The 27,407-nt window shown below is 51.2% G+C and overlaps 6 protein-coding genes across 6 annotated transcripts; 2 read left to right on the plus strand and 4 right to left on the minus strand.

Moving 5' to 3' along the window:
- Positions 1–660: 660 nt before the first annotated feature.
- On the minus strand, positions 661–1,812 carry PC9H_008192 (uncharacterized protein; the record flags this gene model as incomplete). The annotated part of the gene is made up of 1 exon (XM_036777707.1): positions 661–1,812. One exon carries the CDS (start codon positions 1,810–1,812, stop codon positions 661–663), a length of 1,152 nt encoding a protein of 383 aa, XP_036631327.1.
- A 294-nt stretch (positions 1,813–2,106) lies between these two features.
- Positions 2,107–2,499, minus strand: PC9H_008193 (uncharacterized protein; the record flags this gene model as incomplete). The annotated part of the gene is made up of 1 exon (XM_036777708.1): positions 2,107–2,499. The coding sequence occupies one exon, from the start codon at positions 2,497–2,499 to the stop codon at positions 2,107–2,109; it is 393 nt and encodes a 130-aa protein (XP_036631328.1).
- A 2,754-nt stretch (positions 2,500–5,253) lies between these two features.
- PC9H_008194 (uncharacterized protein) lies at positions 5,254–7,142 on the plus strand (the record flags this gene model as incomplete). The annotated part of the gene is made up of 12 exons (XM_036777709.1): positions 5,254–5,355; positions 5,408–5,462; positions 5,519–5,573; positions 5,630–5,671; positions 5,723–5,771; positions 5,822–5,854; positions 5,906–5,920; positions 5,973–6,140; positions 6,196–6,255; positions 6,305–6,379; positions 6,435–6,568; positions 6,647–7,142. The coding sequence occupies 12 exons, from the start codon at positions 5,254–5,256 to the stop codon at positions 7,140–7,142; spliced, it is 1,284 nt and encodes a 427-aa protein (XP_036631329.1).
- A 3,450-nt stretch (positions 7,143–10,592) lies between these two features.
- Positions 10,593–13,980, minus strand: PC9H_008195 (uncharacterized protein; the record flags this gene model as incomplete). The annotated part of the gene is made up of 13 exons (XM_036777710.1): positions 10,593–10,613; positions 10,699–10,793; positions 11,185–11,226; positions 11,277–11,555; positions 11,611–11,685; positions 11,741–11,933; positions 11,985–12,196; positions 12,251–12,584; positions 12,698–12,981; positions 13,029–13,154; positions 13,351–13,508; positions 13,562–13,795; positions 13,847–13,980. The coding sequence occupies 13 exons, from the start codon at positions 13,978–13,980 to the stop codon at positions 10,593–10,595; spliced, it is 2,187 nt and encodes a 728-aa protein (XP_036631330.1).
- A 6,972-nt stretch (positions 13,981–20,952) lies between these two features.
- Positions 20,953–24,437, minus strand: PC9H_008196 (uncharacterized protein; the record flags this gene model as incomplete). The annotated part of the gene is made up of 8 exons (XM_036777711.1): positions 20,953–21,431; positions 21,478–21,830; positions 21,911–22,480; positions 22,527–22,921; positions 22,967–23,122; positions 23,172–23,676; positions 23,723–23,900; positions 24,362–24,437. The coding sequence occupies 8 exons, from the start codon at positions 24,435–24,437 to the stop codon at positions 20,953–20,955; spliced, it is 2,712 nt and encodes a 903-aa protein (XP_036631331.1).
- A 1,288-nt stretch (positions 24,438–25,725) lies between these two features.
- PC9H_008197 (uncharacterized protein) lies at positions 25,726–27,393 on the plus strand (the record flags this gene model as incomplete). The annotated part of the gene is made up of 11 exons (XM_036777712.1): positions 25,726–25,801; positions 25,852–25,894; positions 25,944–25,969; positions 26,017–26,164; positions 26,220–26,594; positions 26,653–26,705; positions 26,795–26,868; positions 26,923–27,030; positions 27,084–27,199; positions 27,259–27,278; positions 27,332–27,393. 11 exons carry the CDS (start codon positions 25,726–25,728, stop codon positions 27,391–27,393), a joined length of 1,101 nt encoding a protein of 366 aa, XP_036631332.1.
- Between the last annotated feature and the right edge of the window lie 14 nt (positions 27,394–27,407).

Raw genomic sequence — 27,407 nt, forward strand, 5'->3', positions numbered from 1 at the left:
CTCCTGGTCTAAATCTTTACTTCTTGAAAGGGTCAAGCGGTGGTAGTAGTCAGCTGACTCGACGCGCCTTCCCGGAGCCTCTGGGCTAAAGGATGCCACATTTCCTATGGGGAAGGTTGAACCCGAACAAAGTCTGCTTCAAGTTACTTTTCTACGTAGATGTCTATCAGCCCGGCCTCATTGCAAGAATCCTGATAGAACCCGGTTCCTAACATGCCTTCCTTAAGAATAGGAATAACACACTTACCTCATTGTCCATTTGATGACGATAGCAATGGCAATTCTGTGAAGAAATGGCGAGAAACAGGTAAGAAACAGGATTGTGAGACCAGCCGATATTTCTCCGACGAATGTAGGCCTTAGCCTTGGGATGGGCAAGTACTCGAGCGGCTGCGCGACACACGGACGCAAAGCCCGGAGCGTATGTGAGCGATAGGCGATATCATGGAAGGACTTTCGGTTACCGGTGAGGCACCCGGATAGAGAGCAACGGCGGGGAAGATCCTCGTCGTCAGGATATTTCCAGGACTAAGATGACCGCCGGAGGCATAGATATAGATATAACACCATCATTAACGACGCCGAACAGCTACCAAGGCTTTTTGTGAGCCACGTGTTGTGCACGATGAACAATCTTACCTTGACTCCGCAGCGCGAGTGTCACCACCAAACCACCCCTCGCATCAGTCTTCTCCCAGTCCTTACTACCTTGGCGCTGAGTACAGATCCATCACCGTCAAACTCGGCCCCAACGTCCACATAGCCGCCAGGATGCCTTATCCGCGTCAACTCATCACTCTTTCCCCCCGTGCGTGTGGGGTGTACGATGTCCCAGGCTATCGTCCCGGGTATCTTGGCTGCGACGCCTAAACACAGACCTACGGTCATTGGCACGGCTTTGTGGAGGACTCCCATCGAAAGAGCACGAATTGCAATGTCAACGCCTTGGTCTACATCGGCGGCCCCAGCTGGAGGGGCGAGGAGCGCAATCTTTGGCTGCGCTTGAGCAGTCGGGTCAAGCCCCATCCGCACCGCGCACGTCTGTCGTAGGGACTCGAGGATTGGGCTAACCGTCTGCTCTGCCGCAGGGGATTGGTTATAATACTCGTTAACCGGGAGAGCTTTTTCCAGGTCAGATTGCCTGACGAATATGGTTGGGTTGGTAGCATCGACACATGAAACCCGAACACCGTTGGCTAGGCCCGGTATGTCAATCGTGTCAGAGGGACTGCCGGTCGGAAGGAGTCTGCCAGTACGTGCACCACCTGGCTTCACAAAGTCAAGTATAATTTCGGAGGCCTTTCCGGGTACACCAGCGACCGTCGCTTCTGGAACGTCCAGATCCGCGACACCTTGATCAGAGACGGGGAAAGTTGTATCAATAATCTTCTGTGTGTTGGTATTGAACGAGCGAATTGTAGCCCGCCCATCCCGAACCGTGTCGGACGAGGCCTTGCAGATCCCCTCGTCAAGCGCGTACACACCGATCATGCTCGACAAATTTCCGCAATTCCCCGAATAGTCGATGCTAGCATCCCGAATGCCGACCTGTACGAACGTATATTCGACGTGGACTCCATCCGCCAATTTGTCGGGAGAAGGGGGGCCCACGACGCATATCTTGGACAGGCTCGAGATCCCTCCGCCCATGCCGTTTAGCTGTCTTCCATGCACGGGATCGGGCGAACCCATTATGCCTAGGAAAATGCCGTTCCATTGCGAGCGGTCCTCCGGCAAGGCAGAACGGTGCAGGAAGATCCCCTTCGACGTTCCGCCGCGCATGAAGGTTGCAGGTATGGGATTTGCGATCATCCCGGTATGCACCAGACGGGAGTTGGTGGCCGTGGCTTGCGAGAGGAGCCTGCGGGGCGGTTTGTCAGAAATTTAGCGTGCAATCAGGAGTGGCGCAACTTCAGAGGCTTGAGAATCATTGTGCGCGTTCAGTGGGAGTTCAGATATAATCGCCCTCAAGCGCTGAACAGCGTGAACATAGAGCTCAGGGGCCCAAAGGGGTAGAAATTGACGCTCAGCAACCATCGCGGATCCCGTTACAAAATACGATACGATCCATATGGAATACTATAGCACAAGAAAATACAAGGGTATCTAGTTCGGACGCATTGCTTCCTCCACAACCTGCTCCATACTTCGGTGAACTGGGTGGCTTGCGTCAATAGGGGTGTTGGGGGGAGGGAAATTAGAATTCATGGGCGACGTCGCGTCTGCAATCGGGGACTCGACAGACAGTTTCTTTACGCTCGATGCCAAAATTGCATCGTAGGTGACACCATTCAGGATCAAGTCGCTAATGGAAACGGGGGGAGGATTTCCTGGTGTAGTCTGGCGACTCGGCTGCGGAGTATATTGGGCTTGCACAGTTGGCTTTGACTGTGGGCTCGGTTGGCCGTCCTTGGAACTGCTAGCAAGTAGCTTCGAGTAGTGTTTGGGGTCGAAGACTAAATCTGCCAGAGATTTCGGGGCACTGTCGCTGTTTACCATTGCTGGAAAGAGACAGGTTGGTGAAGGTGTACGTGGGGTTCACTGGAAATCGCTTACTGATAGAATGCAAGAATACGGCTCTGATAGACAACTTGGGTCTCGCGCTCTTTATAAAGCAGCAGTCGGCGGCAAACTGGGGTACAGCCGAGACATTACTGTCTTGTTCCGTTCTTGTCGCCTTCTTGCGCCACACGAAGAGTCAAGGACCTAAATGTGTCGATAATAGACGAGGACGCACCTACAGTGATACCGTGGCGTTATGATGCTCCCAGTACAATGATTTACAAGGCCTACATAAATGGCAGTTGCCAGTGGTTGAAACAAAAAGACCGCCCCCTGAGTGATAATATCCTTTTATGGAAGTATATTCTCACATGTTCTCCGTTCCGTCGAAGCGCGCTCCTCCTCCTCCACAACGGCGGCGAAGTTCAAAATGCGCCCCTCTTCATCAATTGCCGTTCTTTTACTCTCTTTTACTTCCCAGCTGTTTTTATGTCTTGTTCAGGCTCAAGCGATAACCGACAGGCCATCACAAGCTCCTCCGAGCACGTTTCCCAGTGGGGCTGAGAGCCTGAGTGCCACGGGCTCAGCAACGAGCTCAGGGAGCATCAGCGCAAGTTCTTCAACAAGCACAACACTGAGCGCGTCGGCTTTCCCTCCGTTGAATACGGTGTCACCATGTGGTTCGTTCCAGTCACTAGAGCTTGTGGAACAAATACTAACGAGGATGGGGCCTGCAGTCTCTCAATGTCTTCAGGTCGCAGTGGGAGCATCCAATTGCGCCAGTTTGACGGACGTGAACTGCTTTTGCAATAGGTGAGCTGCCAGTCGATCTTCGCGTTTGTGCTCGTCCTGTACCAGAGACTGCGTTGTGCCAGCACAGGACGCGCTCGCTCGGAGTCGTGACTGATTAGATTCCCCTGTCCCTGACACGCTCTACAGGAGCAACTACACTAGCATTCTGGTTGATTGCATATCAGGCACCTGCCCAACGGAACTCAATACTGCAGAAACCCTAGCGCAGCAATTCTGCAACCTGGCGAACAGCAGTTCCTCACTTTCATTCCCTACCCCAACTACCCCAACTACTACGTCGTCGTCTTCATCCCCGACAAGTCCTACCGCCACCGGTTCGAGCTCGAGCTCGAGCGTTTCAGCAACAGGAGCTGCGCCTGCTGTTACTTCTGGAGCAGGGAACTATGCTGGTTCCCTTCATCAGGAATCTAAAAAGGGTTCATGGATCGCAACGGCATTGCTCTCCGCATCGGGCCTCTTGCTTGGCATCCTAACAGTCGTTTGACGGCACACATACTCAGACGCCTACTTACAGTGCTACTGAACATTTTATAATACTTCCATCCCTTGTCATATCGAAATTGATCTCAGTTTTACTCCAAGAAGATATACCACCACCACATAAGGCGTACAATCCGTGCTCTTCCTTGAAAACAGCATTCTCTCATCTTCGCTACCATCAGCTACCTTGTAGAGCTCATCGTGCTCTATCTCAACACTAACGGTACGATCATACTTTGGTATGTTCGTAACGCATGACGACTCTTTCAAACTTCAGATCGTAGAGAGGACGTGCCAACGGAACTCATTGGACTGCGACGGGCTCCTCCTTTCACCATTGTCGGTAGTCCACCGCTTGTAAGCTAACAACATAATGCGGCACCGTACACCAACCGTATGTGAACTCGCCGACCGAGATTCCAGGATCAATAGAGTTAATATCCCCTCCAGGCGTCAGCCACTCCAGCCCCAACAGCGCCGGCCCAGCAGGTCTTGAGCTCAGCTCCGTGAGAGGGTATCAGAGCTTGAAAGCAGAAAAGCTATTTTTTAATCCATGCGACCTGAATTGACCGGAGACCTCGACTTCTTTTCTCCCGTTTATGTTGAGGTCAGTGGCCTGTTCTATTTCTGTGCGGAATCGTTGGCAGTTGCTGCGAACATGATTAATTATCTCAGGCACTGTCGACTTGATCATTTCCAGATGGCTCAAGTGTTGCGCGCCATGGTTGTGATACATCACATCACTGCGAGACCAAGCCACATCCCGCGTGGCCGGTACTTCCGTGGCTACCTCTGATGCAGCACATTTATGTACCTCCACTGACGATGATAGATGAAGCTTGCTAACTCAACGCCCAACTAAGACTCTATTGGCGCCACGCGGCCCTCACAACACATTGCTTTCAACGAGACCAGAGGTTGCAATATTACGGTGGATCACAATCAATACACCACAACGTCAACTTCCAACGATGATCAAAGGTCACCAACTTCATCACCCCCGCGTGAAGCATGTGGCCCTCAATTTGTTTCTCCGAACTCATAACATTGCTGTTGGATCAGGCTGGTATTGGGATTGACTCCTCGTCGTGACTCGTGGGTGGTCCAAAGGGCCCGTGCGGTAGTTTTAGGCGAGTTTTGCCTGGATGCTCATATCATGGAGCTGCGTACATCTGGAAGCTCTGAGAAATCCAGCGTCGCAACCAAAGGGCATCAATGATCAGATCAACAGAATCACTACTCAATGCCGTGCAGTTTCTGACAAGTCTCTACGCGCCGTGACATTCCGCGCCATCGCTCTTGATCAAATACACCCAATCAGAAGTGATTCATCCCCCAAATACACACGGTGCGGTGATAGTTGGTACGCCCGTTCCCATGTTATATGGCCTGAGTAGATATTAACAAGTGTATGGTCTACTTCAGGATAATCCCTTTCCGCTCTTTACCCTTCTTCTCATGCTTTTCACGGAGCGCAGGACTCGCTCGAGCGTCCTTTTTCTGGTGTGGTCTCAGCTTCTTTTCACTCCTTTAGCCGCCGTCATCAAGCCCCTGGAACTGGTACGCCCTCAGAACTGTGGCTTCACAGTTAATAATCAGATTAGTGCAACAGGGATTTACCTGGGACTACAATAAACCAGACGAGTCCCCTCCCGTCACTGTCACTCGTTCGTGAAAGCATTCGTCCATTTGTGCCGTATGCTGACGTGACGAACTCTTCAAGAACAATGCGAGACCATTCACATTAAGATGGATAGAGGACCGCAGTTCGCATCAAGGTTCGCTATCTACTCTGTAAGCCTGATTCAGCACCGACGTTGTCTCTCGTCTCCAGGCCCAACCCAGTCTCGCCGTACATGCTTCACGTGTTCGCCTCGTGAGTCGTTAGCGTCACCCTCTCATTGGCGTTGTTGATGAAGTCATGCAGAGGTTATACTGTACCATTCAGGATTCCGCTTGGAAACGGTCCTAGCTTCGTATGTCGATATTGCAACAGACGTTGGTCACGTTGATTGATGGCTTCTAGGATTGGGTGGTTCCGTTCGCCCCTGGGACCATAGTATGTATCCGATAGGTCTATTACTAGCACGGCATAGCTGACTCCTCTTAGTATCAAGGCTGCTTGGTATGGGGCTTTCAATACTGCTCGCCGTTCAGATCCCTAAGCATCATTTTAGTTCGACAAGAATGGTTTATCGGGTGGCTGTCAGGACAAGTACACCGTCATCCGCAACTTCACCAACCCCAATCCCACTTGCCAAAATGTCACCTTGCCGCCGGAATTAGGCGTAGAAGCCCTAGACCAGAAGGGTGACCCCTTGTCAAATCACGGCTTCATTGACCAGGTGAGTGTTGTAGCCCCTACTACTTTCATCCTCTTAATACAATGTATGATTTCAGTGCTCTGACGTAACTGTGCGGCCATTGTCAGCGAACGGAACAGGACCATATACGTTCTTTGTTAGTTCTCTCCAAGTCGACGTCGACGTATCCTGACGAGCACCGACAGGTAGCGGCATCTTTGCGCCCTCCATTCCAGCTTGTGACAGATACGTTGGATCCCTTTACTTGGACAGTTGATTTGGTAACGATGTTGCCTATTCATCTCTATATTTTGAAACCTAACATGCCACTTGTAGCCATGGGCTTTACCCTTCTGGATCTCCCTAGTTGACGGCGGCAAGGACAGCGACAATAGCAGGTTTATGTGGGCCATTGGCCCTCAGCATGGTGGCGGTCCCGGGACGAACGGCTGCCTTGCCCCTGATAGAATGTCAGTTAACTCAGTATTTTATTCTTGCTTATGCTTCGACAAAATTTGACATCTCCTTTATCCTGTCTCCGATTTTAGCCCTCCTCAAAAGGCCCGGTCAACGGCTGTTGGCGCTGGCGTTGGCGCCCTTTTCGGAGGTTTACTTCTTGGGATATTGGGCGCGTTTCTATTTTGGCGTTCCCGATTGCGAGATCTTGAGTCAATGAATCCCCCGAAGAAATCAGAGCTCACTCCGTCGCCTTTACCGTGGACTCAGTTCCCTCCCTTGCCGCCAGCAGAGGATCCTGATTCCAAATGGCGTACACAAGGGCGGTTGGCGCCCCTCCCTCAGATCCACAATTCAGCACCGCAGAGCGACACGGACGTTGACTCCGGCCCCATCATCGAGGTACAGCGCAATCGCACATTTGTACGCCATCAAGATGGTGGATTGATCATTGCCAATCAATCCAGCCCACTGTCCCTTGGCAGGACCGAAATTGTGGACCTCCCTCCAGAGTACATGGAACGCGGCGGCTCTTCATCGATGGCAGGACGCAACTCTACATCCCCTAGGCCACCCAGTAAATCGTGATTCGCTCTTTTGTGTTTTTATTTCATTATTATTCTTCATTTGTATCTGGTATATTTCTCAGCTATGGAAGGCTGGCACTCGTTGTATTCGTGTTCTTTTTGTATACTTATACCCACAGGATGTGACAGGCTGTTGTATGTATCTATGCGGCACTGAAACGTGGTCGTTTCTGTAAAGATTGGTGATGTCGCTATAACCTTCACATGTTACTTGTTTCGTCGCATACTATGATGGTGGTAAGTATGTTGCCAATTGTGCATGGCCTTAACCGAAGATACTTTGGCCCCTAATGATCTACTACTTGGGGCTGTAGCCACTGCAATGCATGGCCTGTACGGGTCCTATTGATCTATAATAGTACTTGGTAAAATAGATAGTCATTGAATCATTGAAGTTAGGATAGGAGATGGAGATGAGATCCACATTGTAAAAGAAGATAACAGATGGAAACTGTGGAGTAGACAGTAGCAGAATGAATAGTGGTGAGCATCAACAAATAACAAACTTCCGACCTGTGACTTTGTCTTACATGGACTCATTCAATGATAGATATAGTACAGAAAAACCAGATTGTGAGAGACCTATTTTGAGTATTATTGCTGTTTACAGAACAGTTGGCACTGGCACCCTTTTGTAGAAAAATGCACACTTGGGTGCGCACATCTTCGGTGAATGATAACTTTGGAACACGGGCTTAGCAGCCTTACATCTACATATATATACCGTTGCTGGAGTCCCCCAACAGTTTCCAGGCAGACTTTTATGATCTGATTTTTGGGTGATTTTTTCTATATTCTTACTACCACTGAACTACAATGGCGACACATACTCTGAATGGGTTTGAACAAAACTGCAGCAAAGCATCAACCCAGCAGCACGAGAAACTCTGGAGTACACATTGAACAATCTGTAGCTTGCAACCAGTGTAGCGGACAATTGAGTTGATGTCTAGAGGCATTCCCATGCTGAGAATGGCCCAACATAGGTCAGTTGACATGCAGGAACTGCAGGCCATGGAGTACATAGGTATAGAGAGAGAAAGAGCCTTAGCTCAAGGCTTGCACATTACTTGATTCCCACATGTTCTCTGATGTTCATAAAAACTCTGGGGGGCTCTAGTGACTGTTATGGGCACGATCAGGAAGCTCCTTAGGGGCTACTAGGGGCATGATCACATGATACAAGATTGGGACTTTTGGTCTGCGTGTATGCGCGGATACTCAGACTTTTGTACTAGTTACATACTAATACATATACTTATACTGTTACCAGACTCATGTAGGTTTCATGGGCACACAGATACCATGTGCCCTTCAGTATTTAGTTTGTACGAGTAGCTAGTTTCTACTCATAGCTACTCGTACCTCAGTCTGAATATTAGTTTGTTCTTACCCTCTTTGCATCCCTCAACTACTTTGTTGTAGTCTCTCTCTCTTCTATCCTCACCTATTGAAATACAGGGCATGCAAGAGTGTGGGAGGCGCAGTAGTAGCTGAAGCCAAGCCTGTATGTACTTGGTCCTTATTTCCTCTTCCTCGCAGGCCGTGCACCTGCAGCGAACATGAGGCCCTTGTACTCACAAGGACAGTCCTTAACAGTGACAAGATATACAAGCAATATATATAAGTTCATGTGGTTGATGTTTACCCATTCTGTTTGCTCAGTAACACTTTCCCCTATTCCCTTGTTTTCTGACTATCTTAAAGATGTTCTGCTATGTATACAACTTATTTATCATGAGCCGTGACACTGGAGGAAGTGAGTTAATCTGTAAATGTCTATGCCATACTCCCTTGTGTATCACTACAATGATTTAATGGATGTCACATCTGGACTTGGCTATCTGAAGTCTGCTACTTGAGTGTTCTAATGAAGCAATAGTGTCTTTATTGCACCCTAACCATGACTTGTGTTAGGGCAACACTAATCCAAAGGCTAACATGGCTCCTACAAGAATACTAAAGAAAAAAGATACAGAAGATAGCTTAGTTGACTTTAGATATCACACTAGAATTAGCAGAATCCCAGGAGAATGAGCTGGCATTCCCTGGAATTTTACTAGTCTTTAAATACTGTAATACATGTGGTACCCTATGTACTGCAGACATGTGTTACTGGTGAGGTTATTACTAAGGATATCAGAATAATGATTAGTAAGAGGACATGATATCCACATTTAGATATGATAGTGAGAAGAGATGATCTTTGGAATAAACTGGACCATAACATTGAGGGCATTTAGAGTCTGATGGCCCCTTTGTTCCCTATTCCATAATTATCCCTTTGCCCCCCTACTAATTCCAATTAAGTCACTGTCCTGATCTCCATGACATCCATCTACAGTATCTGAAAGATCCATACTTAATTAATTAGCAGACATGTAAAAGTGTACCACACCCTTTTACTTATAGCCCTGTAGCTCACTTTGCTACTGTGATATCTTTTCTTGTCCTTACAGACATGAGATCATTCTGTTACTCTTATAATAGTAGCAGCTAAGATGTGTCAACTCAATACTAAATGTATAATCCTACAGTTTACATGCTACATTTGTTGATATTTTACTTCAGTGTTTTGATGATTTGCTTGATTTGAGTACTTGAAGCCTATTTGTTGAAGTATATTATGCAGAATGAGGAAAGACATGATACCTTTATGGCCACCCTTGACATAATCTGGCAGCATTGATAGTCCAGAGTTCAGTCTGGTAGTCCCTATTCTCTATTACCTATCCATCCCCTGTTCCCCTGGGTGACCCTGAAGTGAGTGCTCATTTCTGATTATGTAACATTAATCTTGATACCATAACAATTTGGGCCATTCTATTCTAATAATATAGATTTAATAGATTTAAAGATATAGACAAATAAAATGACAAGATGAAGTAAAAAGGGAGAAGAGAAGTGCAATAAACATGGAAGACAATGAATTGGTGCCAATGTCAATTCAATCCCCCAGCGCTAATTTAATTCCAACTTAAAGTTTGATGAGATCCAAATTTCCCGATCACCGGCATCCGGCTATCACAATAGCCACCCTCTTTCCGTAGCGCCCAAGCGTCCCAACTAAAGGTAAGAACGGACTAAAGGTAAGAACGGATCACCTCGTAGTCACATGTAACTAGTCTAATAGACCCTTGATACTGCCCCTGGTGCGTCAGTCTAGTTAGGCTGATTTATCTGTTTCGCACTCACTGGCAATAATTAGGTGAATAATCCTTCGTCTGGAATAACGATGGGCACCCGCATTTGGCAGGTCCCTTCAACGCCATCAGTTGCGACGACGTGTCAATCCCGCTCCGGCTATAACCACCATCCGATTCCGACGACTACATGCGGCTAGTCCCTGGGCGCACACCGACGCTCCCTGGCGCTAAAGGTTCGCACGCCGCTGTAGACGGTGAGCTCGGTGTGTGCCCTCCTCCCTCCCTTTTATATGACATACTATACACTAATCAAAAGCTATGGTCATCTAGAATACGAATCAAGAACTCATATACGGCGGTTACACGCTCGGGAGGGCGCGGGGCGGGTGCGGAGTAAGTCAGGTGACTTACTCCGACTCCGTTGATCTTCCCGAGCGCCAAAGGTTCGCCGCTGCCACTGACACTGAGCTCGTTCACCTGCCACCGCATGTACACTGTATCCATACCTATAGCATGTATCTTATTGAGAATATATATAATAGAACATTGTTCTGTGAATATTGGGAGTCTTTACTACGATTGGGCAGGTACATGCAAAGACACGTCATCGTAAGCAACGACGGCTAGGTAGTGCTAGCCAGGGCAGCGGGGGGCTGGGCAGGTGTAGGCATAGAGTTCTCTTGCTGGGCCTTTCTTGTGCCGCGTTTCTTCCCTTTGTCCGAACGTTGTTTCCGTTGCTTTGCGAGGTACATGATTGGGGTGTTGTCTGATGTTGTAACGGAGTGATTGACAAATTGCAGCGGGTGCGAGCTAAGCTGGAGTGCCGGAAATGCAACGGATGGAGAAGCCTGGACGGCTGGTTGAGTAGCAGGAAGTAGGGGGGGTTCTCGTCGTTACTCTCAAAGATGGGCATGTCACCGGGTGTTGCAGTTGCACGTTCTGCGGGAGGGTAAGTATCTGAAGAGGCTCAAGAGGTCCGTATTACGCACCTTCCATATGCTGATCCATTGCGTTCGTCATTGACATACGTTCGTTAAACCGTCGTTCTTCCCACTTCTGCAACTCATCATCCAAAAGCTGGCGGAAGCGCGCTTGGCCCGATTCCCAAGCTCGAAACAAAACCTGTACTTCCATTCGTGAGCTGAGGTCAGCAGGGGAACAAAACTTCGGCAGTGGCCAGCCTTCGACGACGACACCATATTTCGATGTAATGGAATCTTCGAACGTTGCGTAGATCATGCGAGGGATGTTCGTATGGGTTATCTTGCCTGCATCATACTCGTTCAGCCTGCAGGTGAGATAGCATAAGGAGATGATGCTTACGGAGGTTATCAATGATTAGAGCAGCGGTGTCCTTCTTCATCAATGCCGTCGCCTCGACTTGGTTCTTCACATAGCCTAAAATCCAACGGGTGATTAATCATATACACAAGGAAGGAGGTCAAGGACATACCACTGACTCCAGATATACAGTAGGCTTCGAGTTTAAGAGCCATGTCGGCTCCTGTCTGGTTGTACGCTAGATTGATGAAGTCGGCAACCTTTGGACTCAAGAAGAAAAGAAAGGGTTTGTTGTAATGGTCGCTGCTGGAGCGGACCACGATCAGAAGGCACTCGTTGTTTGTGCGCGCGTGTAGGGCAGCAAGCTGATGAGAAAATCAGCTCCAATGGAGATTTGGTGGATGAAGAAGACTCACGTCACGTTCAATCTTCTCAAGGTTTGCACGTGTGTCATGGAACGCGTTAATCGGCGCGTTGTGAGCAGCGAGCTCCTTGATTTCACGATATTCTACTAAGTCTTTCATTGCGTTGTTCGTTGCTTCAGCCTGTTCCTCCTTGGACATTGCTCCCCATTGTTGAGACAATGACTTCATAACTCCGGGGACTGCATCCTTTGTCAACCCCCCATCTACTTCTCACCATCAGTGTCTATTTCCACGCACTCTGAAATTAAATCACGTACCTCCGGATAGTTTTTGTACCTCCATTTTGACGTACGCGTTCCAACGTGAAGGTGCGCGTTTAGCTCCATTTAAGCGAGCTCGCTGCATGATGTCGAGTTTATACCATTGAACTGAGTGTCCTCCGAACTTCGCGTGGAGAAACTCAGCCTTTTGATGAATCAATTCAAGGATTTCATCCATGGCAACCTTGTATGCCCCACGTTCCAGCTGGGCCTTTTCCCTCCGGGCCTTCTTCTCCGCACTGGTAAGCTTGATAACGTTGCGGGGTGCGCGTGCATGCAAGGCCGTTCGGATTTTATTTGTCTTGAGTTTACGGTTACGCGCAGCGAGGCGCTGGAGAAGGTCGCTAGCCATTGGTAGGGTATTAAAAAAAAAGATTTCAACATTCGGTAGATATTCTGAAAATATTACACGTGATCCTCCTATCTCCTATGCAACTAATCAACGCCCTGGAACACGAAGAGATTCCACAAGAATTTCATCTCCTTGTATGCAAATGCCGGACCATATTTCATCATCTTTTCCGCAAAATCCTCACCAGAGTGACTCTTGTCTTTCGTCCGAAGGATCTTCACCACAGAAGAAGCGGTGTAGCCGTGAGCAGTGAGGTAGTCATTTACGACGTGGGAGATATGGGGAAGGTCAGCAGCATCCAAGGTCTTGGTGCGGTGAGCCTCGAGAGGTTTGCTAGGGCGGCGGATGTAGGTATAAACAAAGTCGGCGTATTTCTCTGCATAGTCGTTAGTGATAGTGCAGATTCTCTAACGATGAGCTTACCAGAGAGCTTCTCAATGCGATCTTGCTCGTCATTGGAAGAGGACTCCGAGGAAGATTCGTCAGCTTTACTGAAGTTTGCCTTGATAATAGTGGCACGATTGGCCTTTGGGTTGGGTGAGCGCACAGCTGGAACAGTATTTGATGCGAACGTAGCCGATTTCTTGGGAGACAACATTGGCGTAGGCCGTGCGTAATGTGCAAGCTCCGCCGTAGTGTTACTGAAGGTAGGGGTAGGTGATGGGAGGTACGAGGTAGAGGGACCTGTGCTCGCTGACAGACTAGGTGTTCATTCGCAAACGTGCACATTGATAAAACCACATACTAGCTCGTAATCCGAGATCCCCCAAGTTCTTCGCCTCCTCTAGGTTCCAGTCGTTTGTTCTCCCTTCGAGGAGCATGAAAATGATAGCGTCGCGCAAGTTGGTAATTTTGCTGAACCTTGGGCCTTTGAACCGTTGAATCGAGTGCTTCAAGTCGTTACTGCAAGTTTTTCGTGTGGTGAGAACTGCAACGATACAAGCATTGCAACGTACTAGTTCACAAATACTCCTTTTTCGTAGCCAGCGCAGACAGGATAAAACCACTCGATGTTGGGAAGTATCGTGCGAGCAATGACCGAGTTCTTCAGTTTCAAAGCAATTGATGCTGGCTTGTCATGGAAGCCGTGGAGCGCAATGAGTTCGTTCAACATCAAGGCATGTTGGGCGTCAGTTTCAGAGTAAAACTTGAGGACGATGGGAAAAACGAAGCCGTTCGCAGTGTGTGGGCTGATTAATGTGATTGATGGAGTTAGAAGCCAAAGCTGAGGTTGAGCGTACCGTGTGCGTGTGATGCCAGAACCACCTTCGCCAATTGCTACGTAGTACACGGCAGAACCTTGCATGACGAGCTTCACAACAGTGATTAACGATGATAAGAAAGTGGTGAGTGAACAATGAAACGAAGTTGTCATATAAGGCAACTGTTCAAGTTGCGTCGTGGCGCTAACAACTCGCAAGTCAGGCTTACTCATAGCTTATACTAGTACAGTTATCTTTGGAGTTTATAAATGAGAACCATGAAATGTACAATTGAGATTCAGAGTAGAAATTAACTATTCATGTAGCTAAGTCGGCGATGAAATCCATAAGGCGATCAACTTCTCCGTTTACCTCATCTCCATCATCAGACACCTCATCAACATCCTTGTCTCCGTGGTCCTTGTTTGTGATTCCAGGGTCTGTACTTCTGAGTACAGGTAACGAGCCTTTCTTGACACCAATCGAAGTATCGCCTGAGAATCCCTCCAACCGATGGATTTCACCAATGCGAGCAAGCACTTGACAGTTGATTCGGCGCCTACTGTAAGGGGACACTCCTATTTTCCCCTTTTCCCCCTGTCCCGTCCCCTTCCTCCTCGTCCCTTTCCTCTTTCTTTCATTCCCTTTCCTTTCCGCTTCCCTTCTGTTCACTCCCTTCGCATCCGAGCCTCGTCCGGTGACTCCGAAGTCTTCCCGCGCTTCGGACGCCTCGGACTCGCTCGGACTCGCTCGGACTCGTAGATACACTTCGGGGCTCGTCCGGGCTACCTCCATCTTCCTTTCCCACTTCGTTATTCCTTGTCCCCACCCCCCCAGGTCGCTGGCACGGCTCCTGTACATTCCCCTTCCACTTCATTATCACATGCCCCCTCGTACCTTGTGATATTCGTTCGTACCTGTGGCTGGTGTACTGTACAGTTACCCTTCATTCCTCCCACGCTACTACAGTATATACTTCGCTTCCTAGCATGGAGAATCCCCATCCTGTTCTCTTTGGATTCTCCCTCTGCTAGGTGAGCAGCTCTCTCATGTATTGTAGTTAGTCTTATTCATCTCTTTGGATTCTCCCTCTGCTAGGCTTGCACTCTGCGGCCATCTTGAGGTTGCCCTTACAGCAGAACAGGATCTCTCATCCTGGCACCAGAGCCCTACGGAAAACGTCCTGCGCCACTCCGGACTCGTTCCCGACGTCTCTCCGGTTTTGCGGACATTCCGGACGCTCTCCTGCTACTCCCACCCACCTCTGAGGACCCAAGGAACTCCATCCCTCGCCCCCCTGACGACTCCGAAATGCCGGGCGCCTCCAGCCAGATCCCGCCATCCGAGCCAGTCGCTTCAGGACCGGGCTCCGAGACGTTGCAGACCTTGTGGGCTCAGACGTACGAACACCAAACCCAAATCACTTCCATCCAGGATACACTTGCCCGAATTGAAGGACTCCTCTTAACACCCCGTCCGACCACTCCGAAAACGACCCGGGACTCCGAGCTGAGGGGCACCGAAGCCTCCCAGCACGCCCCGAGTCGATCCGAAATCGCCCCGCGTTCCCGTTTGAAGCCCGCCTCTCCCCCGATCTTCGACGGAAACCGCAAGGATGGTCGCGCGTTCTACAACGCGTGCTCCATCTACTTCCAGCTCTGTCCAGACCACTTTCCGACTGAGCAGGCCAAAATCCTCTGGTGTCTCTCCTTCTTCCAGAAGGATCGCGCCAAGGAGTACGCGGACATGGTACTCCGGAGTCCGAAGGATCCGTACTTCGAATCCTGGGCCGCCTTCGCGACCGAATTCCGGACTCGCTTCCTTCCGGATCGGGAACGCGAAGCCGCGATGCTCAAGCTGGAGTCCACCCGATACCACCAAGGGCGTCGGACTTTCCAGGAGTACCTCGACGAGTTCCGGGACCTTGTAGACCAGTCCGGATACTCCGAGGGCTCCAACATCACGATGAAGTTCCGCCGCGGACTGGACTCCATCATCCAGAGCCGTGTTGCCGAGTCCGCAGACTGTCCGGACGAGGATGACTTCGAAGGATGGTACAAGGCAGCGCAGCGGGTTGCTGACAACCGTGCTGCCAACCAGTCCTTCCACTTTGGCGTGCACTCTGGAAACTCCGGACACTCCGGATCCCTCGTCCGACCAGCAGCCAGCTCCGGAGTCGCTCGGACTCCTGCGGGTGTACTCCCCGCGCCTCGGACTCAGCTCCCGCCTCTGCAACCCCGCTTCCAACTTCCGCCTCCTCCAAAGGCTCTCTCACCTGGCGTCCCCATGGATGTTGACCACACCCGCTCCCGGCCCGCCGCTTCGCAGCTCTGCTACCGATGCGGCAAACCCGGTCACATGTCCCGTGAGTGCCCACTCCGGTACGACGTCCGGTTCATGACCACCGAGGAGCGGATGTCCGCCATCGAAGATCTCCTGACCGCGGCCGATGTTGTAGAAAGTGCGGGGACCTCGGAAGGAATAGACGATGAGGGAACGGCCCCGGTTGAGGAATCGGACACGGCGGATTTTGTCCGGACCAACGAGTGATCAGTGCGACCTCGTTGGTGAATAACCGATTTGCTTGTCTTAGCATAGACGAAATAGACGATTCCTATCACTCCGATGATTCGTCCGACGCTAAGCAAACGACTCCGGTCACAATCCGCACACTCCGAAGGTTTCGCCCGCAGTGGGAACGGCGGCTACCCAGTAGCTATAAGATCTCCGCGCTGCCCGGCAAGCTTTCGCTAGATATACCCGTTGAAGTGCTGAGCACGGATACACAACACAGATGCACCCTGCAGGCCCTGGTGGACTGCGGAGCCACCGGAGTCTTTATGCATCCGCGCTTTGCGGATGCTCATGGTTTCACCCGGCGCAAGCTGTCCGCTCCGATCCCAGTCTTCAATGTCGACGGATCACCAAACGAAAACGGATCCATCTCCGAAGTCGTGGACCTTGTACTCCGGTTCAAGGATCACACGGAACGGATGCTTTTTGCGGTCACTAACATCGGACGGCAGGACATCATCCTCGGATACACCTGGCTTCGGAAGCACAACCCCGAGATTGACTGGCAGACAAAGGAGGTGACTATGAGCCGCTGTCCGTCCGGATGCGATACCTGTCGGAAGGAGTTCCGTCATGACAAGCTGACCCGACGCAAGGAGTCCGTACGACTCCGGGAGTGTCGTACGGGTCCGATGCCAATGGTCGAGGAACTGCACTCGGATGATCTCCCGCAGCTTCAGGACTGCGAGGATGACGACGAGGACGATGAGGCCACAACTCCGGACGACTCCGAACTTGAGAAGGGGGACCGTATCTTCGCAACCATTCCTCCTCCGACTCCGGAGTACCTTCGGAGTCTTCGGGAAGAACACGTCCGAGCTTTGGAGACGGTCTCGCAGCGCCTCGCATTGGCTTTCCAGCGCAACAAGCCCCACGATCCTCGGAACAGCGCAGTCCCGGACTTCCTCCAAGAATTCGAGGACGTCTTCGCCAAGGAGTCCTTTGATGAACTGCCCATGCCGCGCCCGTGGGATCACGCCATTGAGCTAGTGGACGGAGCGGAACCGACCTCTACCAAGTGCTACCCGCTGTCCCCCGCGGAACAGAAACAGCTGGACGAATTCCTGGAAGAAAATCTCCGGACTGGTCGGATCCGCCCCAGCAAGTCGCCCATGGCTGCCCCGGTGTTCTTTGTTAAGAAGAAGGACGGATCGCTCCGCTTGGTCCAGGACTACCGGAAGCTCAACAGCATGACGGTCAAGAACCGGTACCCCCTTCCGCTCATCTCGGACTTGGTGGACAAACTCCGGAACGCTCGCTACTTCTCCAAGCTCGACGTCCGGTGGGGTTTCAACAACGTCCGGATCAAGGAGGGCGACGAGTGGAAGGCCGCGTTCCGGACTACGCGTGGACTCTTCGAGCCGTTGGTAATGTTCTTCGGACTGACGAATAGCCCATCTACCTTCCAGACCATGATGAACGACCTCTTCCGGGAGCTCATTACGGAAGGTGTGGTCATTATCTATCTGGATGACATTCTGATCTACACCAAGACGCGCGAAGAGCATCACCGGGTCCTCAGGCGTGTCCTAGAGATCCTCCAGCGGAACAAGCTCTTCCTCCGAGCGGACAAGTGCGATTTCGAGCAGACCAAGGTGGAGTATCTCGGAGTTGTCATCTCTGAGGGTAAGATCGAGATGGATCCCGTGAAGGTTTCTGGAGTCGCGGACTGGCCAACCCCTCGGACTCGGACTGAACTCCAATCCTTCCTCGGGTTCGTCAACTTCTACCGCCGCTTCATCAAGGACTACTCGCATATTGCCCGGCCTCTCTTCGACCTCACTTGCGCAAAGGAATGGCAGTGGAACAACTCCGCTCAATCCGCATTTCTTCGGATCAAGGAGCTGATCACTTTGGAACCTGTTCTTGTCTTTCCGAAGGAGGATCGGCCATACCGGGTTGAAGCGGACTCGTCGGATTACGCTACGGGTGCGGTCTTGTCGCAGCTGGATCCGGATGATGGTAAATGGCATCCTGTCGCATTCTACTCTAAAAGTCTACAGGCTGCGGAGCGGAACTACGAAATACACGACAAGGAGATGCTTTCAATCATCCGGGCGCTCGAAGAATGGCGGCACTACCTTGAAGGCGCGGAGACTCCGTTCGAGATCTGGACGGACCACAAGAACCTGGAGTACTTCATCAAGGCCCAGAAACTCAATCGTCGTCAGGCCCGCTGGTCGCTATACCTCTCCCGCTTCGACTTCACTCTCCAGCATTGTCCAGGTCGGACAATGGGTAAGCCGGATGCTCTCTCGCGCCGCTCGGATCACTCGGATGGTAAGGATGACAACAAGGACGTGGTTTTACTTAAGCCGTCTTACTTTGCCGTCCGTGCCACGGGTGTCACTCTTGAAGGGGAGGAGAAGGATATCCTCACGGCTATCCGGACCGGAGTGCGGAATGCGAAGTTTGAAGATGCAGTGGCAAAGGCGGCAGAGGAGTTGAAGAAGGCCCAGGGCAGTCGCAAGACAGTCCGAAGCGCGGAATGGTCTCAATCGGACGGACTCCTGATGTTCCGGGGTAAGATCTACGTTCCGGACTCACCGGACTTGCGTCGGACCATTGTAGCTCAGCACCACGACACCAAGGTCGCAGGACACGCCGGCAGGTGGAAGACCCTCGAGCTCGTTTCACGCAGCTACTGGTGGCCCAACATGTCCCGGTACGTCGGATCCTACACCCGCCATTGCGACCTCTGTCTCCGGACGAAGGCCCAAAGGCATCCGCCCATGGGTGAACTCCATCCGCTTCCCATTCCGGATGAACGCTGGGATCGCCTGAGTGTTGACTTCATCGTCGAGCTTCCGGAGTCCGATGGGTTTGATGCTGTCATGAACGTGGTCGACTCCGTAAGCAAACGCGCCCACTTCATTCCGACTCACACCACAGTGTCTGCCCTCGGATCCGCAAACTTGTACCTGCAGAACGTCTGGAAGCTGCACGGACTCCCTCGGTCTGTTGTGTCCGACCGGGGTCCACAATTCGTCGCAGAGTTCACCCGAGAAGTCTACCGGATGCTCGGAATCAAGCTGGCTGCCTCCACTGCGTACCACCCTCAGTCCGACGGACAGACGGAACGGACCAACCAGGAACTCGAGTCCTATCTCCGGATCTTCGTCGGAGAGCGTCAGGACGACTGGGCTCGCCTCCTGCCTATGGCGGAGTTCGCGTACAACAACCGGGTCCATGCGTCCACTCAGCAGTCACCCTTCCTCCTGGATACCGGCCGTCATCCTCGTCTCGGGTTCGAACCTCACCAACCACCGTCTCGGATGGAGTCCGCAAACGAGTTCGTCGACCGGATGAAGTCCGCAGTCGACGAGGCTCATTCCGCATTGGTCAAGGCTCAGGACGACATGAAGCGCTACTACGATCAGCGTCGGACTCCTGCTCCGGAGTACCAACCGGGTGACAAGGTCTGGCTGGACTCATCGGACATCAACCTTGCCCGACCCTCCCGGAAACTCGGACACGCACGACTCGGTCCTTACAAGGTCGTCCGGAAGGTTGGCAAGGCAGCGTACCGACTCCAGCTCCCTCCGGGCTTATCCCGTCTCCATCCCGTCTTCCCGGTGGTCAAACTCTCTCCCTCCGTTCCGGACCCCATTCCGGGTAGACGCCCTGTCGCTCCGCCACCTCCACAGCTCGTTGACGGAGAAGAGGAGCATGAGGTAGAAGAGGTCCGGAATAGCAGACGGTTCGGTCGGGTCCTGAAGTACCTGGTGCGTTGGCGAGGCTATGGTATTGAGCACGACTCCTGGGAGCCCGCAAGCAACCTCCAGCATGCTGCCCGGAAGGTCAAGGACTTCCATGATCGTCATCCGGATGCAGTACGCGTACTCCGGACGAGTCCGATGATTCCGACGACTGCTCTACCTCTCCGGATGACTCCTGCAGCACTGGACCAGTCCTGGGAGCGTTGGCGTAGTCGGAAGGCCCCGGGCTCTGCGCAATCGTACTTCGACATCTTCTCGCAGCAATCCGGAGTTTCGGGGTTGGTGAATTCATGGCGCGGCAGGCAGGAATCTTTGCGCCGGGTCGCCGCAACCTTGAAGGGGGGGGTGATGTAAGGGGACACTCCTATTTTCCCCTTTTCCCCCTGTCCCGTCCCCTTCCTCCTCGTCCCTTTCCTCTTTCTTTCATTCCCTTTCCTTTCCGCTTCCCTTCTGTTCACTCCCTTCGCATCCGAGCCTCGTCCGGTGACTCCGAAGTCTTCCCGCGCTTCGGACGCCTCGGACTCGCTCGGACTCGCTCGGACTCGTAGATACACTTCGGGGCTCGTCCGGGCTACCTCCATCTTCCTTTCCCACTTCGTTATTCCTTGTCCCCACCCCCCCAGGTCGCTGGCACGGCTCCTGTACATTCCCCTTCCACTTCATTATCACATGCCCCCTCGTACCTTGTGATATTCGTTCGTACCTGTGGCTGGTGTACTGTACAGTTACCCTTCATTCCTCCCACGCTACTACAGTATATACTTCGCTTCCTAGCATGGAGAATCCCCATCCTGTTCTCTTTGGATTCTCCCTCTGCTAGGTGAGCAGCTCTCTCATGTATTGTAGTTAGTCTTATTCATCTCTTTGGATTCTCCCTCTGCTAGGCTTGCACTCTGCGGCCATCTTGAGGTTGCCCTTACACCTACGGATAATATGATCGTGCAATGCCCCAAGATGTGGGTCATGGGTAGCTTCGGCCTGGCTCAATATCTCATCAAACTCGCATTCTTCATCAGCGATTGATGTCAATAAACGACGGCTTTCAATATTGCATCGTAGGATTTCTTCCTCCGCACGTTGAAGCCGGTTAGCACGCTTTATCATCTCACAGAAAAGTGGTTGGGCCCATGGTTTTGCGCGAATGTCCTGACGAGTGCTGCGAAGGAGATCAAAGTCTTCAAGGAATGAGTAGTGAGAAACTTGGGACCAGTCGAGTGTGGGTCGAGGAGGATCGAGTTCTAGTGCAGCGGAGTTATATGCGTTCACGGCCCTCTGAATCGCCTTGCATCGTGTTTGCAGGGACTTCGCAATGTGAGTTCGTAATTTGTAACCTATAGACGATGAATATCATGTAGTGATTGATACTTAATTACTTACCGGTTCCCGAGAGATTCATCTTGTGAAGTTCAAATAGACGCTGAATAACAAGTTTTTGAAGTGTTTCGAGCGCACGGTGATAGCGTCTGAGGTGCATATACTTGACAGTGTCAAGATATGTCTTGTCGGCCGGTTCCCAGCGTTTATCAATCCCCATCGACACTTCCATAGCAATGACATCCTGCAATGTTGACTGGTATTGCTCCCGCGCAAACCGGCGCTCTGTCTCAAGCTTGCGAGTAGTCGAGAGGTCCAGGCCATATGCCTGACCGTATCCCGTGTCTGCAAAGCGGAAATTATATGCTGTCGCCGTTGTCGTCAGAAAACGGGAGCTGGTTGTTTGCATCTTTGCTCTACAGGGAGTAGTGAGTAAGGGTCGTGATACGCTCGATCAGTGAATATCACCGACTCTAGATCTCGGAGCTGTTGCAACAACTCAACGTACTCGATCGCAACAACATTGTATTCAGGTTCCTGGCCAAGGGTCGCGAAATAGTGCTGTTGATCTTCCTTCCACTCAGCGAGATTTTCGTAGGTGACGTTCGCAGACTGCATAGTTTCAGCTAGCATCGCGCTCTCCTCAGACTTGATAAGAAGAGCTTGTTTATAGTTATTGAGTAACATTTGTCCGAGATTTAGGTATTTGTCTTCATCCCATTGATGAAAGTATGTGTCAATGTAGAGCCGGCGCCGGAACGCGGAAGAGTAACGAATGATCCGAGCAAGTTGATTCGAGCTGCTGAAGATACGTTCGAGTGTCTCGAGATCCTCGAGGCCCATGCCCTCAATGATGTTTGGATGGTTCTTCATCTGACATGCGTAGTTATGAGAGTACCCGTGAAATGCATTGACGCACAGGCGAAACCGCAGTTCCTGTGCCTTCGAGGAAAGGGAACTATGGGCCAGGGTCGAGCTAAAACTGCACCCGATGTCATATCCCATCAGAATATCGGAGCCTAATGTCTCGAGGGCCTTCGCAACCATGGCCAACGGATACTTGGCCCTGTCAGAGTGTTAGAGGATACAACATTGTTACTCTGCATACATACAGTTCACCACTACGTATCATATCTGCAATCCATAGCATGAACCCATGTCTGCACGCGCAGGCAAAGATACCTGTTTCCTCAAAAACGGCCCACATCTTTTTATGCTCGGTTGCGGCGGCAGCCTTCCAGTTGTCGGCACAGGGGGTGGCACCGTCAGCCGCCAGCGACAATGAGTCAAGATCTTCCATGTCCTCCCGATCAGTAGGCGGGAGGGGCCGGCTGCGTACCTCGTTAGCAAATTGATCAACGTATTGCGGAGCAAGGAAGTAGTCCCCTTCATCAAAGGTCCGCGTGTCAGCAGTCTGACGGTGGCCGACATGAGCAGTTCGCTTCAGAGAGTTGTTGCCGTCGATAACAATCATCCGACGGAATTTGAGAGCTGGCTCGCCCTCAAGCTGATGAATGGTTAGTATATGATGGCGGAGGCTAATTGCACTCACTTCATAGCTACAGGGTGGGCAGGAATGCAGAGCGCGCCAGTCGGGAGAATCTTGATGAAGAGTGGTCTTGATATGTGCGTCGATCTCCCGTAGAATCCAGAGGTAAACATCGAATGACTCCGCTAAAGCATTTCGGAAGCGGTAACGATAGGGCATCTATTTAAACATGTATCAGTTTCGACACTTAAGATGGTGCCCAACTCACATTGTAAAAGTCGCAGACGACCTTTGCGAATGCCTCTACGCTGAACGATGGCTTGCGGAGCCGAAGACGGCGGAAGAGTTCCAGGGTCTTGACAGAAACTAAAAGGGAGGGGGAGTACGGGGTGGGGGGGATGAAACCGCTTTCAACAATGGCGGCGGCAGTTGAATCTTCACTCGAACGCTTGATAGTTGCAATGGTATCTAGTGAAAAGATGTCAAGCACTTCTATAGAAAAGTCGTATTCAGTGGACGGGTCCTCCGGAACAGATTGCGGTTGTGGCTGTCCGCTCTCAGAAGAACGATCATCGGCACTCGATGTCTCCATAGATTGAGGGTCTTCAAAATAGGGAGCAGGCGTAGACGACGGGGGATGCAAGGGGGCTTGAGGGTACTTCCAGCGGAGGTAGGCAGCCGTCATTGACTCCATCAGTGGCTTCCAGTTCGCTGTCAGCCGTTCCCTGCGTTGCCGTCGAGTCCGCCCATCGTGGTAACGTTGGCCTTGCCATCTGTAAAATAGTTGAGCAGCAAAGAGGATACACAGAGGAAACATACTGTTGAGCCACGAGCTCATGGATGGACTGAGCCATCGCTTGATCTCCCGTAAGTTCTCCTACTTCTTCCCAATCTGCGTCATCTCCCCTCAAATCAAAATCCCCAGACGGCTCCACGCTAACGTTGGGTGATTCACCACGCAACTCATCCAATATCTGGCGGTGTTCGTGGCTCAGTCCTACGGTGAAGGAGTCAGTAGCTCATAAAGCGAGAGGGAAGTCTGACGCGCCTTGACGCTGTAAACTGTACAGGGCAGCCGCCTCTTCCCGTTGCTGAACCCGTAGTGTCGGTGTTAGGATTCGTCTAGATGATTGCGATACGGCTGAGGAGTGAGAGGAAGCGCCCACACTCTCGCGCACCCGTCTAGAAACGCCAACTCTTCGGGATTTGCCCATGTCGTCAATGGGGGCAATGGCGAGGAGGTGGTGGTGAGACGCAAGGAAGGGGCGTGGGTAAAGTTTAGCTAGATTGGGCAGATCAACGGAGTCGGAGTAAGTCACCTGACTTACTCCGCACCCGCCCCGCGCCCTCCCGAGCGTGTAACCGCCGTATATGAGTTCTTGATTCGTATTCTAGATGACCATAGCTTTTGATTAGTGTATAGTATGTCATATAAAAGGGAGGGAGGAGGGCACACACCGAGCTCACCGTCTACAGCGGCGTGCGAACCTTTAGCGCCAGGGAGCGTCGGTGTGCGCCCAGGGACTAGCCGCATGTAGTCGTCGGAATCGGATGGTGGTTATAGCCGGAGCGGGATTGACACGTCGTCGCAACTGATGGCGTTGAAGGGACCTGCCAAATGCGGGTGCCCATCGTTATTCCAGACGAAGGATTATTCACCTAATTATTGCCAGTGAGTGCGAAACAGATAAATCAGCCTAACTAGACTGACGCACCAGGGGCAGTATCAAGGGTCTATTAGACTAGTTACATGTGACTACGAGGTGGAACGGATCCTTTCATTTCATTCCAGGACCCGTAATAGGGATTGCTCCGAAGCGCCAGCCATAAGGCGCCGGTTTGCACCAGGACCATCATCACTGCCAAGGTTGTAGGTTCAGTGTCTTATCTACCGAGTCCGTTGGTAATACTAGATTTCCTCTAGGAAGATGCGAAGGCTATATATCGACCCCATTCAGGATCCTGAATCACGTCCTCTTTCATGTCAGTCCGCGTGAGTCAGGTATCAAAAACGATGGGACGAACGCGATATTTTAGTAGAGGGGCTACTATGGCCTCCTCAGCAGAACAGACGAATTTGTATGGTGAGGTCGTTGCCATTCATCCTGAAATGTGCTTATGCTACGGCATGTAGTCGGTAGTCTTCTACTTAAATTCGCTTCGCGGCTTAACGCTAAGATCGGCGGCAACACATCAAGCCAGGTCAAGTGGCCATTAGGGCGAATGACCTCCATGTTTTCGCCACGTAGAATAGGCCCTATAACACAACAAATTTCAAGCTCGCTCGTGGCAGATCAGCAGTCGATGTTCCTAAGCACTGTAATCTTCCCGGGCCTCCGCTGTAATTATCCGTATCGCTTGGGTGTCAGGCTCGCGCAATAATTAATCAACAGTGAGTTTGAATATCGTATCTGTCTGCGAGCATCGAGAGTCGCAGAACTGAGCTGACGGCTACTACTCTAGTAGTGAATATTCCGTCATGTTCTGTGACTGTTCCGGCTTTAGACACTATTCATCCCTCGCATTCCAGCGATTCGGGGCAATTCAGGCGTAGCCCTTAGACACGTCTGAGATATTGCACCTCACACCGTGCAGTGGCTGGCCCTCGTTCTCCTACTTGGCCCAACGCAACCCTCCTCTTGTGTACATGTCTTCGGTGATATCTCGGTCAAGGCTGCTCGCGCTGTCTCCATCTAATAGGACGAGGTATATTTTCCGAATTCCCGATACCGATAAACTAGCCGCTCCAGCTCCCTAATCCCATATATGAAGTCTCGATTGACCCAAACCCCCTCAGCTACACTTGACTCTCGAACATCAACATGTTGAGGTTACTGGGGGCTTCATTTCTTGTCCTTGCACCCGTTGCATTAGCCCAGCAAACGGTCTGGGGACAATGTGAGTGCAGTTGACTTGATTGGTAGACAAGCACTGACTGTGTTTATAAGGTGGTGGTATTGGCTGGACTGGTCCAACGACTTGTGCCTCAGGGTATGCTTTCCTTTTACCCACTAGTCATACCATAACATTGGCCGAATAGGAACGAATGCATAAAGCAGAATGACTGTAAGTACATTCCTGTGTCCAACTATCACGTAACTCAGCTCGAGTAGGGTATAGCCAATGCTTGCCTTCCACTGCAACCCCCTCGTCCAGTTCAAGCGCGGTGGTATCGTCTTCTTCCACAACCTCTTCCTCGTCTTCCACAACCTCTTCCTCATCTGTTCCTCAGCCGACTGGCGCCAACTATTGGTTCAGCTTGTACGTCCACTTTGATCGTCGGCTGGATACTTAATGACACTTCGTTGTTTCATAGCGGCGATTCTTACACGCAGACCGGGTTTGACCCTTATGGTACTCTTCCCTCTGCCGACAACCCAATTGGAAACCCAACGTTCCCTGGGTGGACTTCCACCGGTGGCATCAACTGGGTCGGCGCCGGAACTACTACGTATAACAAATCGCATATCTTGACCTACAACTATGCCTATGGTGGAGCCACGATTGATTCAAATCTTGTTGCTCCATATCAACCAACCGTCATTTCCCTCACCGAACAGGTCGACCAATACCTCGCAACGGCTGGCACCAAACCCCCTTCGACCCCATGGACCGGCTCCAACTCTCTGTTCTCTATTTGGATCGGAATCAACGACATTGGGAACAGCTTCTGGTTAGAAGATCGTGATGCGTACGTACCACCTTTTGGGAAACGGTGGGCACAGAGAACTGACGCTGCCATCTCACAGCTTTTCTGATGTCCTCTTGAACGCCGAATTCGCCCTTGTGCAGAAATTAGTACGTTATCAATGTCAATATTTCAATGATGTCAGTACTGACGGCTTCTTGTAGTAGTAAGTTGGCTCTGATCCGGAGCGGATGATGCTGAAGACGAATCATACAGTGATACTGGCGCCAGGAACTTCCTCTTCGTCAATGTCCCTCCCATCGATCGATCCCCTATGGTACGAACCTATACGGTGACCGCAGGGATATCTCATTAAAGCCACCCACTCTAGATGCTAGCAGCAGATCAATGGTCGCAGGACACGGAAAGAGTTGTTATCAATACCTTCAACGCAAAGCTCGCAGCACAAGCAGCTGCGTTCAAAGCCAGCCACCCTGGCGTACGAACTTCTCAATCTTAACTCTTGTGTGCGCGCTGAAGGATAAATACCAGGTTGAGACTTACATTTGGGACTCGCATGCTACGTTCACGAGGATTTTGGACTCGCCGACCACGTACGGGTTTGTGGACGCCACCACTTTCGGTGCTGGACCTGGCATATTCTGGGGGTAAGTCGTCAACAGCCGCTATTTTATACGTTATTGGCTGATCTCCGATATGAACGTAGCGATAATCTGCATCCTTCGAGTGAGTCAAATTTCCAAGCGTCTCCGGTATGCTGTGAACTAATTTGTCTGCAGGCCCAGCGCACGTACTCTTCGCCGAAGATGTTGCTGAGGTTCTCCAAAATACCATTTGGTAGACGAGTAGTTGGAA

This window comes from Pleurotus ostreatus (genome assembly GCF_014466165.1).
Source record: "Pleurotus ostreatus strain PC9 chromosome Unknown scaffold_5, whole genome shotgun sequence".
Taxonomy (NCBI): Eukaryota; Fungi; Basidiomycota; class Agaricomycetes; order Agaricales; family Pleurotaceae; genus Pleurotus; species Pleurotus ostreatus.